The sequence below is a fragment of the Amphiura filiformis genome, chromosome 6 (genome assembly GCF_039555335.1).
Source record: "Amphiura filiformis chromosome 6, Afil_fr2py, whole genome shotgun sequence".
Taxonomy (NCBI): Eukaryota; Metazoa; Echinodermata; class Ophiuroidea; order Amphilepidida; family Amphiuridae; genus Amphiura; species Amphiura filiformis.
In genome coordinates this window covers 65,657,390-65,675,443 of record NC_092633.1, presented here as the reverse complement: position 1 = coordinate 65,675,443, position 18,054 = coordinate 65,657,390, and the positions used below count along the sequence as shown (strand labels likewise).

At 39.0% G+C, this 18,054-nt stretch overlaps 3 protein-coding genes across 3 annotated transcripts in view; 1 reads left to right on the top strand and 2 right to left on the bottom strand.

The window, feature by feature from the left end:
* LOC140155843 (melanopsin-A-like) overlaps positions 1-6,028 on the top strand; it is a 32,187-nt gene extending 26,159 nt beyond the window's left edge. Inside the window, exon 2 of the mRNA XM_072178831.1 lies at positions 4,889-6,028. Within this exon, the coding sequence (XP_072034932.1) occupies positions 4,889-5,140 (252 nt within the window). The 3' untranslated portion in view covers positions 5,141-6,028. The remainder of the gene's footprint in view (positions 1-4,888) is intronic.
* Positions 6,029-15,282: 9,254 nt separating this feature from the next.
* Positions 15,283-16,014, bottom strand: LOC140154707 (uncharacterized). The gene has a single exon (XM_072177273.1). The coding sequence runs from the start codon at positions 16,012-16,014 to the stop codon at positions 15,283-15,285; it is 732 nt and encodes a 243-aa protein (XP_072033374.1).
* A 372-nt stretch (positions 16,015-16,386) lies between these two features.
* Positions 16,387-17,139, bottom strand: LOC140154705 (uncharacterized). The gene has a single exon (XM_072177272.1). It carries the CDS (start codon positions 17,137-17,139, stop codon positions 16,387-16,389), a length of 753 nt encoding a protein of 250 aa, XP_072033373.1.
* Between the last annotated feature and the right edge of the window lie 915 nt (positions 17,140-18,054).

Below are 18,054 nucleotides of genomic sequence, written 5' to 3'. Positions count from 1 at the left end.
CAAACCCTGGTAGAAACTTGGTAGAATTTTAATTCTAATAAATTCCTTGTCTTTTTGTTAAGTAAGAGAAAATAATAATGGCAATTAACTTGTGTTATAAACCATTTTGTAAACAGGGCCGTTCCTAGGGATTTTGCCACCCTAGGCAAAGCCTCTCCCTGCCGCCCCACCAAAGCATACCAAAAAGTGCTAAGTGGGTTACCTCCTTGAAAACTCATCAGTTTTCCGCCCTGTTTTCTGCTACTCTTTTCGCCTCGTTTTATTCTTCCTTCCATTTTTTCTTTTTATCCGCCCTCATTTTTTCTTACCTTTTCTTTCTCCATTCCCGTTTTTTCTTTTTTTCACCTCCCCTTTTTTGCGTTTGCCGCCCTAGGCGCCCGCCTTACCTGGCCTAATGGTTGGAACGACCCTGGTTATAAGACTAAACACCGTGGAATCTAACCTCAAATACTTACGTACATGATAGCGATGCAAATATTAATTACGGAAAAAATATCGAAGACCTAGTTTTTGGGCATTCAAATTTAGGGGGGGGGGCGTATATTTTGTTTGTTTTACTACGCCTTTTTAGCCCCAAATGAAGGTGTGTTTTGCTATTTGACCACGTTAAAAACTATATAGATAGAAAGCAAGTTTCCTTCCGCCACTGACTGCATCCCATAGAAACCAAGCGAGAGCAGCTTTTTTTTGAAGACCTTGTTTTACCAGGAATTAAACGGACTAAATTAGACTTGGTGAGAGGTATAATAACATCCGATTTACCTCCCCCTCACAAAGCGTGTGCTAGAAGATACAGCACATGCAGTTACACGTGAACTGGATATCAACTTGAAATATAGTATTACAATGTATAACCTGACGTAATCTATATGAGGATGAGATGACGTCATCCGGTATTTAGTCAAATATGACAGGTTAGTGAATACGGAAGATGGCATGGTATCTTACACAGGGACATGTGACAGACAGGCAGATTCTTACCGGGTTCATTCTACAGAGGATCAATGTGAAGTGAAGTGAGGAATGACAGAAGTATATCATTCTTCGTGAATCTGCTATCGTTTGTAGATCAATGATCAGCAAGATTAGAAGGAAATACATAATTACTTCATACTAATTTTAGTCTAGTATTATATTACTACAGGTGGTCCACAAAGAACTTTACCCAATTTGAAAGCTTAATTTCTCGGAGTTAAGAGCAGCTATTCCCAATATTGTTACATATTTTAAATACACATATCTTTCTAAGAATACGTGGTGAAAAAATGAGAGAGAGAAAAAGCTAAATTAACGAAATGGCAGAAGGTTTCCGTCACTTTCTCCACACGTAATTCAATGGGATGTATCCGATACCATCAGCATTACGTTAGGCATACACATAACCTCATTCCCGTCATTGACAAAGAATTATGAAATTAACAAAACAATCACAATTTATTTTTGCATAACTTTTTCATCAATAGGCCTACTCTTAAAAAGATATTCATCAAAATTATGCAACAAATATTTGGAACGTCATTCGTGATATGTGAGGCAAACTGTTGTGTCTATACATGACTCGGGAGTATTAGACAGGTGTTTGGCCAGTTCTATTTTGTTTTTTGTAGATTTGTATGGCGCTTTCAACTCCTATGGTTATTTGCGCCAGTACTCGCTCCTTTGTCAAACTGCACCTGTATAATCTTCATTCAGTCACAAAACGTTGTATGGTTCACATGCGCTCAATAAGAAGCATTGGAACCTGTGTTCAATAAGAAAGCATTGGAACCTGTACTCAATAAGAAAGCATTTGAACCTGTACTCAATAAGAAAGCATTGCAACCTGTAACTCATTGTTATCATACGGTAGATAACAATTAAACAAAGTCATTATCCTGATTTTTTAGTTTAACGTTTTGTCACCGAGTCTCGATCGCTTCATTTGGAATAGATCAAGAAAGTTATTGTTCACACAAAAGTAAACAGAGTTTACATCTGATTATTCCAAGTAGAAGTGTCATTCGTTTTATTGCCAAAATTAGCCTCAAGGGAAAAAAAATCAGGACCGAAAAGTAAATATATTCCTCAAAGCAAGAATCACACGGCACTGGAAAGTGATGATATCGGTACCTGTCACTAAGTCTTATCTCAATAGTTAATTTCCTTAATATACGTTCTAGCCTGAAAAAGTCAATAAAGAACTATTTGCTTCTTTCCGGACTCGGGACGTATATCAGACATGAATAATTCATCAGCATCATCATCATAGTGTTTATTTGCAAGAAAAAGGCAAATTTTACCTTTGCCTCAATTAAGGCTCATTTAAGTCCACTTTAAGAAGCATCAATTTGTGTCAATCGTTCGCTTTCCCTGTCCAAGTTATTAAATGCTCCTGTTCAGTCAGTGGGTCACCAAATGGGTTAATTGCTTGCCTCATAGCCGGTAAAAATGGGCGGCGCAAACAACGTTCTAAAAGCAATGAAAATAAAACAGGGAACACGTTTTTGCGGAAAAATGGCAAGCTAATTGTAGATTACACAGATTATTTTCTTAAATGTGTAGACTGTTTTCAGTATTGTGCGGAATTTCCAACAGCATTACGTAACATTGTGCAGCGCAGGATTTTCACAACGACGATTGCATTGACCGTTGATAGTTATCTTGTTTGTTTATCTACCGTAGATAGTAATGGATATGCAGGTTGCATTGTTTGTTATCTACCGTAGACAGCAATGGATATACAGGTTGCATTGTTTGTTATCTACCATAGCAATGGATATACAGGTTGCATTGCTTGTTATCTACCGTAGATAGCAATGAATACACAAGTTGCATTGTTTGTTATCTACCGTAGATAGCAATGGTATACAGGTTGCATTGTTTGTTATCTACCGTAGATAGCAATGGATATACAGATTGCATCGTTTGTTATCTACCGTAGATAGCAATTGATATACAGGTTGTATTGTTTGTTATCTACCGTAGATAACAATGGATATACAGGTTGTATTGTTTGTTATTTACCGTAGATAGCAATGGATATACAGGTTGCATTGTTTGTTATTTACCGTAGATAGCAATGGATATACAGGTTGCATTGTTTGTTATTTACCGTAGATAGCAATGGATATACAGGTTGTTTTGTTTGTTATCTACCGTAGATAGCAATGGATATACAGGTTGCATTGTTTGTTATCTACCGTAGATAGCAATGGATATACAGGTTGCATTGTTTGTTATCTACCGTAGATAGCAATGGATATACAGGTTGTATTGTTTGTTATCTACCGTAGATATCAATGGATATACAGGTTGCATTGTTTATTTACCGTAGATAGCAATGGATATACAGGTTGCATTATTTGTTATCTACCGTAGATAGCAATGGATATACAGGTTGCATTGCTTGTTATCTACCGTAGATAGCAATGGATATACAGGTTGCATTGCTTGTTATCTACCGTCGATAGCAATGGATATACAGGTTGTATTGTTTGTTATCTACCGTAGATAGCAATGGATACAAAGGTTGCATTGCTTGTTATCTACCGTAGATAGCAATGGATATACAGGTTGTATTGTTTGTTATCTACCGTATATAGCAATGTGTATACAGGTTGCATTGTTTGTTATTTACCGTAGATAGCAATGGATACACAGGTTGCATTGTTTGTTATTTACCGTAGATAGCAATGGATATAACGGTTGCGTTGGTTGTTATCTACCGTAAATAGCAATAGATATACACTTGAATTGTTTGTTATCTACCGTAGATAGCAATAGACATTCAGGTTGCATTGTTTGTTATCTACCGTAGATAGCAATGGATATACAGGTTGCATTGTTTGTTATTTACCGTAGATAGCTATGGATATATAGGTTACATTGTTTGTTATCTCCCGTAAATAGCTATAGATATACAGGTTGCATTGTTTGTTATCTCCGATAGCAATGGATATACAGGTTACAGGTTGCATTTACCGTAGATAGCAATGGATATACAGGTTGCATTGTTTGTTATCTACCGTAGATAGCAATGGATATACAGGTTACATTGTTTGTTATCTACCGTAGATAGCTATGGATATACAGGTTGCATTGTTTGTTATTTACCGTAGATAGCAATGGATATACAGGTTACATTGTTTGTTATCTACCGTAGATAGCAATGGATGTACAGGTTACATTGTTTGTTATCTACCGTAGATAGCAATGGATATACAGGTTGCATTGTTTGTTATCTACCGTAGACAGCAATGGATATACAGGTTGCATTGTTTGTTATCTACCGTAGATAGCAATGGATATACAGGTTGCATTGTTTGTTATTTACCGTAGATAGCAATGGATATACAGGTTGCATTGTTTGCTATCTACCGTAGATATACAGGTTCCATTGTTTGTTATCAACCTTGGGCCAAAAAAAAATGCTGACGATAAAAATATGCAACACACTTTTTTCCATTTAAAAATGTAAACACAAAACACAACATTTGTATGATTTGGGTTTTAATAAAATACAATGCCGCTAAACATAAGTTTCTTATCTTGTGTAATAGCCTCTCCAAGATTTTTAGGTGCTTTCCAAGTGCGTCAAATTTATTCAAGGGCATATTCCTAATCACTTGAAAAGTGTTTTTGAATATTAATACAAGTGGATGGTTATATTCTGTCTATATTAATGAACAAGTGACAGAAATTGAATTTATAATTGGAAATCGTGTAACGTTTGACTTATTGTTCAAAACATTTCGATCGAAATTGCACGGTTGACTACAATAATATGTAATAAGGTGTTTCTATAAATGTTTGATTCCATTTTACCGGGCGTCTGCACTTGATGGCAGGCGCCGATCGGCATAAACACTCGCTAATATATTTTCGTTCTTTCTTCTTATTTTCCAATTAGGTACGAGTTTTAGTCAACAAATTCAACGTGTGGCATTCTCCCACCGCTGATGCTGTAGCAGTGAATCTGTATCTCAGTCTAGCTATCATTAATCCGCTTCTTTATGGGATTTTTCGTCGGAAGTCACGACGCAATATTCGAGGCTGTCTAATTAACGTCATTCGTTTGCTTAAATGTTGTCCGAACAGTAAAGTTCAACCAGCACCGACAACCCAAACACCTACGCCACCAGTCGATGTAGGCCTACCGTGAAAGCAAAACACCTACACCACCAGTCGATGTAGGCCTACCGTGAAAGCAAAACACCTACACCACCAGTCGATGTAGGCCTACCGTGAAAGCAAAACACCTACACCACCAGTCGATGTAGGCCTACCGTGAAAGGAAAACAGACCGATTTTCCGTTCAAAATATATACATATTTTGAATACAGTCATCATTTGTATAAGGACTTAAACATGTTATGTTGTATCCATGTTGAACAAATGGGGTATCATAAGGTTATGTGACATCTCAGTGGTAAAGCGTCTTTGCCGAAAAAGTTCCAAAAGGATTCGTTCTAAAATATTATCCTGAGAGAACCCTCACAGTTGAACCCATAAGAAGGGTTCAGTCAGGCGCATTGAATTACATATTTTGTAGCCTCTTCAGTGAACCACAGAAGACACCTCGGAACGATCTAAGATCAACCCTGTAAAACCGTTGTTCTCTACGATTGGGTCACCATAGTCTATTCGCCGTAGAAGTGACGCGGTTAATCGGATTAACTACCATAGCAACAGAGGAATACAATTTTGACTATATCGCCCTGCACTACAACGTTCACTCGGTATACCTATGCATTGAACCATAGGGTCCGTATGCACAAAAGAGATAGACCAGGTCTAAAGCTAGACCTGGTCTAAGTGGAATTTAGTACCAGGATAGGAGAAAAGACATTTTCCTTAACATTTGCTTAAGTTATTTTGTATTATTTTTGAACATTGCATTAAAATCTTAAGAATTTGCTAGCTACTCTCGCAGATGTCAAAGAACAGGGATAATCGTAATTCTAGAATATGCATATTATGCTGATCACTCGCACCTGTTAGAGTGCAATCTTCTTGTAGTACAGGGCGATCTATTCAAAAATTGTATTCCTATGATTATGACGTCACTTCTACGGCGAATAGTTATGACAAACGTGGCATAGGATGAGAAAAGTGGTGCCCGAAAGCGCTGTAGCAATCTTGCCGCAATATTGCACCTACATGTATGCGTAACGCGGTCTTCCTAAGTAAAACAAACCTTTTAAAATAATGTTTTAGTAAATAGGGACTTATAAACAAATCAATACAGCTTCTTGCGATTTATTGCACGAAATATTACTTACTGTACTGATTCTTCATACATGTATCATGTTGTATAAGGCCCAGCTAGTATACTCTTTATTCGACATCCAATATTCGATGCAACATATATCGCTATTCAAAATGGATCTTCTATTTTTTTTAACTTCTAAGGTATAGTTGATGACGTAAATCGATAATATATTCAATGTCAACTATAATTGTCAACAAACATTCGATATAAGATTAAGATTAATTTAAACAGACACATCGAATACTTGATGTCGAATGAAAAAGTAGGCATCATTTTTGTGTTATATGCACAAAATCGAAACAACATGAAACAGCTGGGGCATATTTTAAAACCCGTAACATACTTGCAATACGGTAAAAAAAAAACATATGGTTGCAGGCAACCAGAAAAAAGAATTTTTTAGCAACACTATAAAACAACAACAACAACAACAACGTCAATAAAACAGCAACAAACAACATAAGCAAAAACTAAGAAAAAGGAAATTTACAACGGGACCAAAATGTCAGGTTTTAAACCTTTGTTGAATTTGGGCCAATGCCATAAAAGTCATGTCACCATGTATAAGGAGAGATAAAACCACTCACATACACACCCAACCACATACCCACCCACCCACCTAAGGAACAAAGTACTAAGATTGTAAGTTCTTTGTAAAAATATTTTTCTGAATATCACCTTGTTAAGAGATGGTCTTTGTGTATATTTTGATCCGAATACATTGAGCTTTCAATCATAATATTACATTGACATTATTATGATAGAGTAAACGTCGTTGTAATGATCGCATAATGACGAATCAGTATTCAATGACATCCCTTTGTATTATATGACTACAGAGGGCGGTGTTATCGAATAACATCAACTGTTAACCGTCCGTAACCGCATACATTTGTATTGTATGACTACAGAGGCGGGTATTGTCAATTTTTCATATAGGGTATAATCTTCTTCCACGGTAAACCAAACAGCTTCCGTGGTAAACCTTATAGCGCCATCACTTGATGAAAGTACGTTATTAGTAGGCGTGTGTTAATAGCTATCTGGACTAGGACTATTGCGACTGTAGGGGTGAGCTTGCCTCAGGTAAAAAAAAATACTCGTGGCGGTTTAGGGCAACGGGGTGGAAAGGAGGGTAGGCCTACTACGGGGATGTGCGACAGATTTGGGGTGCATTTTGGTTTATTGATGGCCCTCAATTTCATGAAAATTTGGTTTAAGAAAGATTGTTTTTATTTTATTTTTTTTAATCAATTTGTTTCCCAAATTTTTATCGGAAAGTGTGCCTTTTTTTTTTATTGTTACCATGGCGTGCGTGCGATAATAAATAGGCCTATTAATATAATTTTTTAATGCTATTTTATTATTTTGTTATTAATTGAAAATCTGAAATAGTATAAAATCGTATATGATGCCTTAAATTAAAGTTTAAAACGTTCTTCCAATATTAATAACTATTATTAAATAATTCCTAACATCTCGGACAACACGCCCCCCCAATACACACACCCCCACCCCCACACCCCTACACCAACAACCACATGCCACGTCTGGGCGAAAGTCTACCTTGCACATCGTGCACGCGCGCGTGCACCATCCAGCATTGTCCCGCTAAAATACACTACCCTATTCCGAGCAATGGAATAACCCGTCAATCATGCACAGTGGTTGCTCCTGGAAGGAAGATTATACCCGATGTGACGCGGTTGCTCATGGAAGACAAGAAGGATTATACCCCTTTTCCAATTTTTTGGCGCAAAGCCAATAGAGTACCGAAGTGATGACGTCACAGAAAACTTTTTTGCATTTCAGCGTTTTGAATACCATGTATCGGTGGAGCATGATGAAAAACATCCACAGTCCAAATTTGGTGGGAATCGGATCATGAGGGCCCGAGATATGGCCGCATGAATACCTAATTAGCCCCATTGAAATCAGTGTAAATTGGCCTGGTTCTAAACAGTTATGAACCAGGCCAATTGACACCAATATACACAATTCATGCGGCCATATCTCGGGCCCTCATGATCCGATTCCCACCAAATTTGGACTGTGGATGTTTTTCATCATGTTCTACTGAGATATGGTCATGAAAATGCTAAAATGCGAAAAAAGAAAATTTTATGACGTCACATTTCGGTACTCTATAGTTTGCCAAGATCTCGGTAAATGTCTCATTTAAGACCAAAGATGTTTTACTTTAGTAAAACCTAGATACGCTTATGCGTATACTGGTGCATGGCCTTGAACGTAACCGTCCTGGCTGAAATCCAGAAATGACGTCATTTGTTCTGGTGCTGTCACTTCCGGGTAACGCAGGAGGAAGAACATGCCTTTTGCAAACAAAATGGCCGACATGCCCCGGCCCCTTTCCAGCAAAAATACAGCTTATTTAGCCAATGTGAACATGGGGTCATCGCCAGAAATATTTTCCTATCATATTGGACTAACACGTCAGGTATATGGTATTTCACAATATAACAGTAATGGAAAGAAAAGTGGAAATGTTTGTTTGTCGAATCTTTGACGAAACGACCAGTTCTAATGACGTCACTATGTAAACAACGTAGCGGTATTAATAATTAATTAGGTAATACCAAATATGGAAACCTCCAAAAGTATGCTAATTTGAAGTTCAACGAATCAGAATACGCTCGGCGAATGGCACTGTCATACAGAGAGGGTTATGCCCAATTTATAGTAAACTGTTATTCTGCATTTTACAATTAAAAGCACGATTTATTATTATGATAAGCATATTTGTGTAAATTGTATTAATTGACATACAGTATATTTCAATAACAGTACAATAAATAATTATATACAATTCGATGTGAAAAGTTTTTCTTGTTATGTGTTTGAGTGAATATAAAAATGAGACAAAACGGTTACATATATAGACGAATCCAAATTCACGCATTCCTACACCTCAATGGCAGCCATAGCTGGGTCCCCCTTTAGTCTATCCCACCTAAAAAGTGAAATGATGTGGCCTTGGCGGGGATATTAAACTACATTCCATCACCCGTGTTACACATAGACAAAAGAATGGTGAAAGTTTACAACACAATACAATTCAACATCGATTTTTAAGCGGATTTAATCCATCCAATTGGGCAGTAACAACGCCAGTTTGGTGCAGATGGGACCCAGTAATAGCCGACTGAATTCTGACCATCACTTGGCTCGTTGGATTCGTCTATACGTCCATTGGTATATCAAAAGAACCCCCTTGGCGAAAAAAACCACATTTCTGAATGGCAACAGTTGATCTGTGAAACTTCAAAGGATGATTTACAATTAAATTTAGTAAAGTAGGTAATGAGGCTACGCATCCTGCACACGAACAAAATAAACAAAATGGGAAAGATTGCTCGCTACAACAGGAAACTGAATATATCAACCCAAGCCTTGTTCACACAGTCGGACTTAAACCACTTAATACCGGACTTAAATTACGTCGGTAATAGTATCGGGTATAAGTGGCAGTGTGAATGAGCGTCGGATATAACTATATCCGACGTAATGTGGTTTAAATCCGACAATTTAAATCCGAAGATGACCAGGGTTAAGAGCTGTTAAGACCGATCGAAACGTTACGATCGGTAATAGTAATTACGTGTGAACACTGAACAGCGCTTTTGGGCTGTCGGATATAACTGTGACCTTTCACCTTTCTGCGTGATTCAGCGTGAAGAACACTTCCGGGTTAAATTCAAAATCACTCGCGCAACTGATTTGAAGCAGAGTATAAATAGTGTGACCAGTGAGAGATAAAACAAAATCATCATGGATGCAGGTGCGAATATCAAACGCAATAGAGGAATGAACTGGCAAGAGAAGGAGACATTAGCTCTGCTGACCATTTCCGGTTAGTTATGACCGGTAATAGCTCGGATATAAACACGTCGGACATAGAGCTATTGCCGACTCGTCGTGTTCACACAGTCGGACTATTACCGGACTTAAATTACGTCGGTAATAGTATCGGATATAAGTGGCGGTGTGAATGAGCGTCGGATATAAAAAAAATTACTATATCCGACGTAATGTGCTTTAAATCCGACAATTTAAGGCTGAAGATGACCAGAGTTAAGAGCTGTTAAGACCGATCGAAACGTTTCGTCCGGTAATAGTAATTACGTGTGGACACGCAGCACTATTGGGCTGTCGGATATAATTGTGAGTAGGCCTATATCACTCGCGGAAAATTTTAAGCAGAGTAATTTATGGCTGCAGCTGCAAATATTAATATAAACTAGCGGGATGCAGGCCTTGCCGTTTAGATTTTAAAGGCGAGTGGTTAATCACTCGCTAGCATGATTGTAGGCGAGTGGTCGAATTTTCACAAATATCACTTATTTAGGAAATAATCAAGTAGAGTTTCTGTCTTGACACGGTATTTATGTACATTTATGTTGAAATGCGCGCGAAGCGCGCTAACATTTTTCACTTTCTACGCTTGGAGGGAGTACAGCATCGATTAAATACTGAAATGGCTGATTCAGTGGCTGATTTTGGGAGATTCGCAGCGAGTGATATTTATTGTCTATGGCGAGTGGAAAATCGCTCACTAAAAATCGAGTTTGGGCGAGCGGCGGCGAGCGAGAGCGATCGCTCGCCTCAAACGGCAAGGCCTGGGGATGCGATTATTTTTTTCGGACATCACCGTTAGATGAGTAAATGGGAGCGTTCACTATAACAGGAAGAATTATTACTGAACAGGTAGAATCATTGAAAATGAACATTAAAATCTGTTCTTTCTTACATTTCCTTTTAGCTTCTTTTTTATTTGCTGCTTGTGATTTCCCGTTTCCATAGAGGGGTCAATTGGAATGACAAGGAAACATTGGCTATACTCAAAATTTGGAGAGACACGGAAAGTATTTCTGGGATAAAAAAAGCTTTGGGAGGAGATAGCCACGCTATTACATGACAAGGGGGGGTCCAGATACGGTCGGGGGAGCAGATACCTGTAGTGATAAAGGCACTGAAAACTCTCCATCGCACCCTCCATGATCGGGTGAAAAATTCAGGCGCAGGAGCAATTGACCATCCTTATTGGGATAACCTACACGAGTTTGGGGGCGGGGGGGGGGGTAGCAAAGTTAACCCCAGAGGGTTCAGTGGGGGGGGGGGGCAGTATGGCCCTGGATGGAGATGGAGATGAAATTTATTAAGCCATAAGCATGATAACAGAAAGGCATGCAATTGCATTTTATAAGATGATTAGGGGTCCCAAATATATACGGAAAGAAAAATAGGGGTGTCATAAAATATTTTGATGACCAAAATGTAGGGAGTCACAACACAGCATGACTACAGATAGTGTGTTTATTTTATTCAAAAGACTGATGCCTGTTTTTTTGGGGGTGTAAACGGTGGGGGGTCATAAAATATTTGCTGCCGAAATATGGGAGGTCGCAATTTTATTGAAGCCGACTTTTTGTAAATTTGGGACCCCCCCACCAAGAAAAAAATAGCATGATGATGGGAGTCAGTGTAATTTTTTTTATTTTTGTCATTTTTTCAAAGATGTCCACCATAGTAGGGCCTACATGTATAAAATGCGATATAGAGCTAAGTCTACTGTAAAATGGGACTACTTTGTCAAACTAAAATAATAATAATAATAATAATAATAATAATAATAATAATGATAATAATAATGATAATGATAATAATAATAATAATAATAATGATAATATATAATAATAATAATAATAATAATAATAATAATAATAATAGAACCTACATAAATACAAAATTGGTCTTAATTTTGGAACTTTTGAATTTGCATTTTTCTTACATGACATACCTACCGCATTGTCTGTAATTTGTTCTAAAGAGGGGCGTTTATTGAAAGTGAATTTTCAGTGAAAACATTTAAAATCGGGTTAAATTTTCTGATGATGCTCATGTAGAAAGAAGAGATTTATGACCGGTAATAGGCTTTAACGGACATAACACGTCGGGCATACGCTGGCGAAGTTACGTCATTTATCGGATTAATTACCATAGCAATAGGTGAAAACAATTTTGAACATTTCGCGCCGTACTACAAGCAGGTTGCACTCGTCACCTGTATGTCTGCAATCATAGATTGAATACAATACCGGTCTTTTCAAAGATACTAATCTAACAGGTGCAACTAATCAGCATGATTCACCTATTGCTATGGTAGTTAATCCGATTATTACGTAACTTCGCCAGCGTATAGCGCTATTGCCGACAAATGTGGACGCACTAAGGGATTAGCGGAAATATTTAATTCGATCGGACATAAGCCTAGATAAAATATTACCGGTAATAAGTGCATGTGTGAACACAGCTCCACAGTGTTACAATTAAACAAGACAACAAATAAATTTGGATTTGTGTTTATTTGTTGTCTTGTTTAATTGTAACACTTTGTAAACTGTTCTTTCTTCCTTATTGTAGATAGATTCAGTTAATTGCTTATTAGTATAGCAGAACTTTCAGAGAGGGCATTGAGCCCCCTGAGATATTGGTTTGCTCAAGAAAGCTTCCCTGATTCCAATCAAGTTGGCTAATCCCAATTAATACTTTGCTCCAGCTTGTTTATCTTTGATGGATAGAATTATGGTTCAGCAATTCTCTTTTGTTGTAACTACACAAGAATAATTATGGTGTCTTAATGTATGAGCATTGACAGGTTTTAGTGTTTACCACTCATATATGATTGGTTTACGTGTAATTTATACATTACATGGCAATATGATCCCGAATATTTATCCTCCATGAGAAACACAAAGTATCCAGCACCATATGTAGTTCTACCAGCACCAGTCCAGTGAGAATATAGAAGTGAACAACATCAGAGTTTAATGAAATTTGACCTGTACCTGGATATCCAGTGAATAACATCATTAGTTTTACCAGCACCTGGGTGTACAGTTAGAATGTATCAGTGCATAACATCAGAGACTAATGTAGGTTTACCCGCACCTGGGTGTCCAGTGAGAATGTATCAGTGCATAACATCAGACACTAATGTAGGTTTACCCGCACCCGGGTGTCCAGTGAGAATGTATCAGTGCATAACATCAGAGACTAATGTAGTTTTACCCACACCTGGGTGTTCAGTGAGAATATATCAGTGCATAATATCAGAGACTCGTGTAGGTTTACCAGCACCTGGGTGTCCAGTGAGAATGTATCAGTGCATAATATCAGAGACTCGTGTAGTTTTACCCGCACCTGGGTGTCCAGTGAGAATATGTTGGTGCATAATATCAGAGACTAATGTAGTTTTACCCGCACTTGGGTGTCCAGTGAGAATGTATCAGTGCATAACATCAGAGACTAATGTAGTTTTACCAGCACCTGGGTGTCCAGAGAGAATGTATCAGTGCATAATATCAGAGACTCGTGTAGGTTTACCAGCACCTGGGTGTCCAGTGAGAATATGTTGGTGCATAATATCAGAGACTAATGTAGTTTTACCCGCACTTGGGTGTCCAGAGAGAATGTATCAGTGCATAATATCAGAGACTCGTGTAGGTTTACCAGCACCTGGGTGTCCAGTGAGAATATGTTGGTGCATAATATCAGAGACTAATGTAGTTTTACCCGCACTTGGGTGTCCAGAGAGAATGTATCAGTGCATAATATCAGAGACTCGTGTAGGTTTACCAGCACCTGGGTGTCCAGTGAGAATGTATCAGTGCATAATATCAGAGACTAATGTAGTTTTACCCGCACTTGGGTGTCCAGAGAGAATGTATCAGTGCATAATATCAGAGACTCGTGTAGGTTTACCAGCACCTGGGTGTCCAGTGAGAATGTATCAGTGCATAATATCAGAGACTCGTGTAGTTTTACCTGTATCTGGGTGGCCAGTGAGAATATGTTGGTGCATAATATCAGAGACTAATGTAGTTTTACCCGCACTTGGGTGTCCAGAGAGAATGTATCAGTGCATAATATCAGAGACTAATGTAGTTTTACCCGCACCTGGGTGTCCAGTGAGAATGTATCAGTGCAAAAACTATATTAGTCTCTGATGTCAGGTGCGGGTAAACCTACATTAGTCTCTGATGTTATGCACTGATACATTCTCCCTGGACACCCACGTGCTGGTAAAACTATATTAGTCTCTGATGATGTTATGCACTGATATATTCTCACTGGAAACCCACGTGCTGGTAAAACTACATTAGTCTCTGATTACTGAACATGTTCATCAGGACTGTTATGAAACATAAAATCGGATTATTTCTTACTTCTAGTCCAATAAACAGTACTCACTGTGGACGTTTCGATGTCTACCAGACATCTTTTTCTACACTATTGATGTTGTGACGAACTTCTGTGTACCACTGATGCTGATGGTTGCTTAGCAACGTGGTTGCCAGTTCTCTTTCCAAGAAGATCGTCAAACACGTGACTGAGAATGTATTGCCCCTCGTCCCTGTTCATGATGGTCTCCTGTTTTCTGATTTGTATCGCCTCCTTAATCCACCGCTTGTATCTATCTGCCTCTTTACCTACTACCTTAGCCTCTTCCCAGTCTATAATATGGTCGTTCTCCTGCACATGGTCTGTGATGGCCGATTTATTGACAATGGTTTGGGATGCCTTTCTAACCGCGCGAGTCCGCACATTAGCCCCTGCCTTTTCCGCTTCTGCCCGGTGTTCCTCCATTCGCAAACCGAACTTTCTTCCAGTTTCACCTACATATGTTGAGTCACAGTTCTTACAAGGAATCGCGTAGATGACATCCGTGGTGTTCTCAGGGTCACGCTTATCCTTCGGGTGAACTAACATATTCCTTAGGGAACAATGAGGTTTCATAGAAGTAGCGATGTTGTAACTTTTGAAAGTTCTAGCGATGCGTTCGGAGACACCCTCTACATAGGGAATTACGACAAGACCCCTCGACTTGCTGTTATCATCTTTCTTGTTGTTTTTCTTCTCTTTGGGGGTTCCCATTTGCGTTTGACTCTGTCAATAGTCCATGGCGGATATCCACATGTGTGAAGCGCTTTTGTGATGTTTTCTTCTTCTTCTTACTTATCTTTGTCTTCTGTAATGATCTTGTCTTTTCTGTCCATAAGTGTTCTTATCACTCCCAGTTTCTGATGCAGAGGATGGTGCGAAGCGAAATTCAAATACTGGTCAGTGTGAGTGGCCTTGCGATACACTAATAACTTGACAGTGCCGTCCTCGCGCTTAACAATCAACGTATCAAGAAAAGGGATTTTCCCATCTTTTTCTTCCTCGAAGGTGAACTTGATTGAGTTGGTATCGTCGATTTCGTTGAGGTGGTTTGTGAGCGGTAAAACGGCATCTTTGTTGACTACTTCCAATATGTCATCAACATATCGTTTCCAGAGTTTGGGTTTACAATTCATGGGCGCTGTAGCAATGGCTGCCTCTTCCAGATGTTCCATGAATATATTTGCGGCTAGTGGAGAAACGGGACTACCCATTGCAGCTCCAAACAACTGTCTGTAGATTTTCCCTCTGAATGCAAAATATGTAGTAGAAAGGATAAAATCCAATAACTCAACCACACCATCTACAGCCAGTTTATAACCATACATCTTGTTGTACACCTTCATAAAACCATTCTCCAGTCTCTCTTTAACAATTCCCAGAACCTTATGAATTGGCGTGCAAGTAAACAACGACACGACATCATGTGAATTTAGGATGTCGTCTTCGTCGATCACAATATTCTCTAATTCTTCCGCTAGTTGCTTGGAATTCACGACATGGTGAGCCGAGTTACCAACCATAGGAGACAAAATATCCGCTAACCATGATGTTTCGTACCCAATAGTAGCGGTATAATCCACAATAGGTCTTAGCGGTGCATTAGCTTTGTGGATTTTAGGAGTACAATAAAGTCTTGGGATGTTCTCCGCAGTTGGGTACAACTTTTTGTACTTCTCCTTGGGTATCTTCTCCTCCTTTACAAGTCTAGACAGAATACTAACCAACTTCCTTTTATACTTAGGGGTAGGGTCAGTAGAGAGTTCTTCGTATGTTTTAGTTTTAGCATCTCCTAACAAGTCATGGTGTTAACTTTCTGTTCATATTCCGTTTTGTCAAGCACAACCGTGGCTTTCCCTTTGTCAGCGGGGAGGATAATGATCGAGTCAACTTTTTTAACTGAGATCTTTAATAGCTTTCCTCTCATCCTTGCTTATATTGGACTTAGGGGGTTTTGACGAACCGAGTGTACTGGCCACTTTAGCACGCAATTGCACGGCTTCCGAATTAGGCAGATTTCTACACGCGAGTTCCGTGGCAAGTACAAATTCTTCCGTGCACACATTTGTTGGCGACACGGCAAAATTCAACCCTTTAGCTAAGACACTATTTTCTGACTTACTCAGTTTATACTGCGATAAGTTCACCACCCACTTCTTCAATTGCGTCCCGGAGAGATCCAGTTCTGGTGTCGTAAACCGGCATTTTTTGTCGATGTTTCCACTTTTCTCCTTCAGAATCTCTAACTTCCGCATTTGCCGACATTTTGATTTCTCAAATGTACTCTCGCGGACTCTCGCGATGTGCGACGAGATTTGGTTGGTCAGCTCAGATTCCGCGGGGATTTCGTTATTTATCTCCTGTTCTAGCGACGATCTTTTGTCCTTCAAATTCACCAATTTGTTGTTGGTAACCCTTATTCTTTCGCGTAATAATTCGCGTTGCGCCTTATACACAATATCCTTGGCTTTTCTGGTGTTAATAGGGCATTTAAGCTTTAAGCTAGGCGGCGTGAGGCTAAGGTCTCGGCAACGTAGGCTAAATACAACATGATTCCGATGATTGGCAATCTTGCGTTCACAATTCTCCAAGTCACGTAGTTTTTTGACAGTACTTTGTCCGTGTATTTCCCGAACATTACTGAACATGTTCATCAGGACTGTTATGAAACATAAAATCGGATTATTTCTTACTTCTAGTCCAATAAACAGTACTCACTGGGAAGAGGCTAAGGTAGTAGGTAAAGAGGCAGATAGATACAAGCGGTGGATTAAGGAGGCGATACAAATCAGAAAACAGGAGACCATCATGAACAGGGACGAGGGGCAATACATTCTTAGTCACGTGTTTGACGATCTTCTTGGAAAGAGAACTGGCAACCACGTTGCTAAGCAACCATCAGCATCAGTGGTACACAGAAGTTCGTCACAACATCAATAGTGTAGAAAAAGATGTCTGGTAGACATCGAAACGTCCACAGTGAGTACTGTTTATTGGACTAGAAGTAAGAAATAATCCGATTTTAGTCTCTGATGTTATGCACTGATATTCTCACTGGACTCCCAGGTGCGGGTAAAACTACATTAGTCTTTGATGTTATGCACTAATACATTCGCACTGGGCACCCAGGTGATTCTCACTGGAAACCCACGTGCTGGTAAAACTACATTAGTCTCTGATGTTATGCACTGATACATTCTCACTGGACACCCACGTGCTGGTAAAACTACATTAGTCTTTGATGTTATGCACTAATACATTCGCACTGGGCACCCAGGTGCAGGTAAAACTACATTAGTCTCTGATGTTATGCACTGATACATTCTCACTGGATACCCACGTGCTGGTAAAACTATATTAGTTTTTGATGTTATGCACTGATACATTCGCACTGGGCACCCAGGTGCAGGTAAAACTACATTAGTCTCTGATGTTATGCACTGATACATTCTCACTGGACACCCACGTGCTGGTAAAACTACATTAGTCTCTGATATTAGGCACTGGTACATTCTCACTGGACACCCAGGTGCGGGTAAACCTACATTAGTCTCTGATGTTAT

What these genes read in the sequence shown, in the direction of transcription:
- LOC140154707 (XM_072177273.1), bottom strand. Translation starts at nt 16,014, where the DNA reads ATGGTTGGTAACTCGGCTCACCATGTCGTGAATTCCAAGCAACTAGCG.
- LOC140154705 (XM_072177272.1), bottom strand. Translation starts at nt 17,139, where the DNA reads ATGTTCAGTAATGTTCGGGAAATACACGGACAAAGTACTGTCAAAAAA.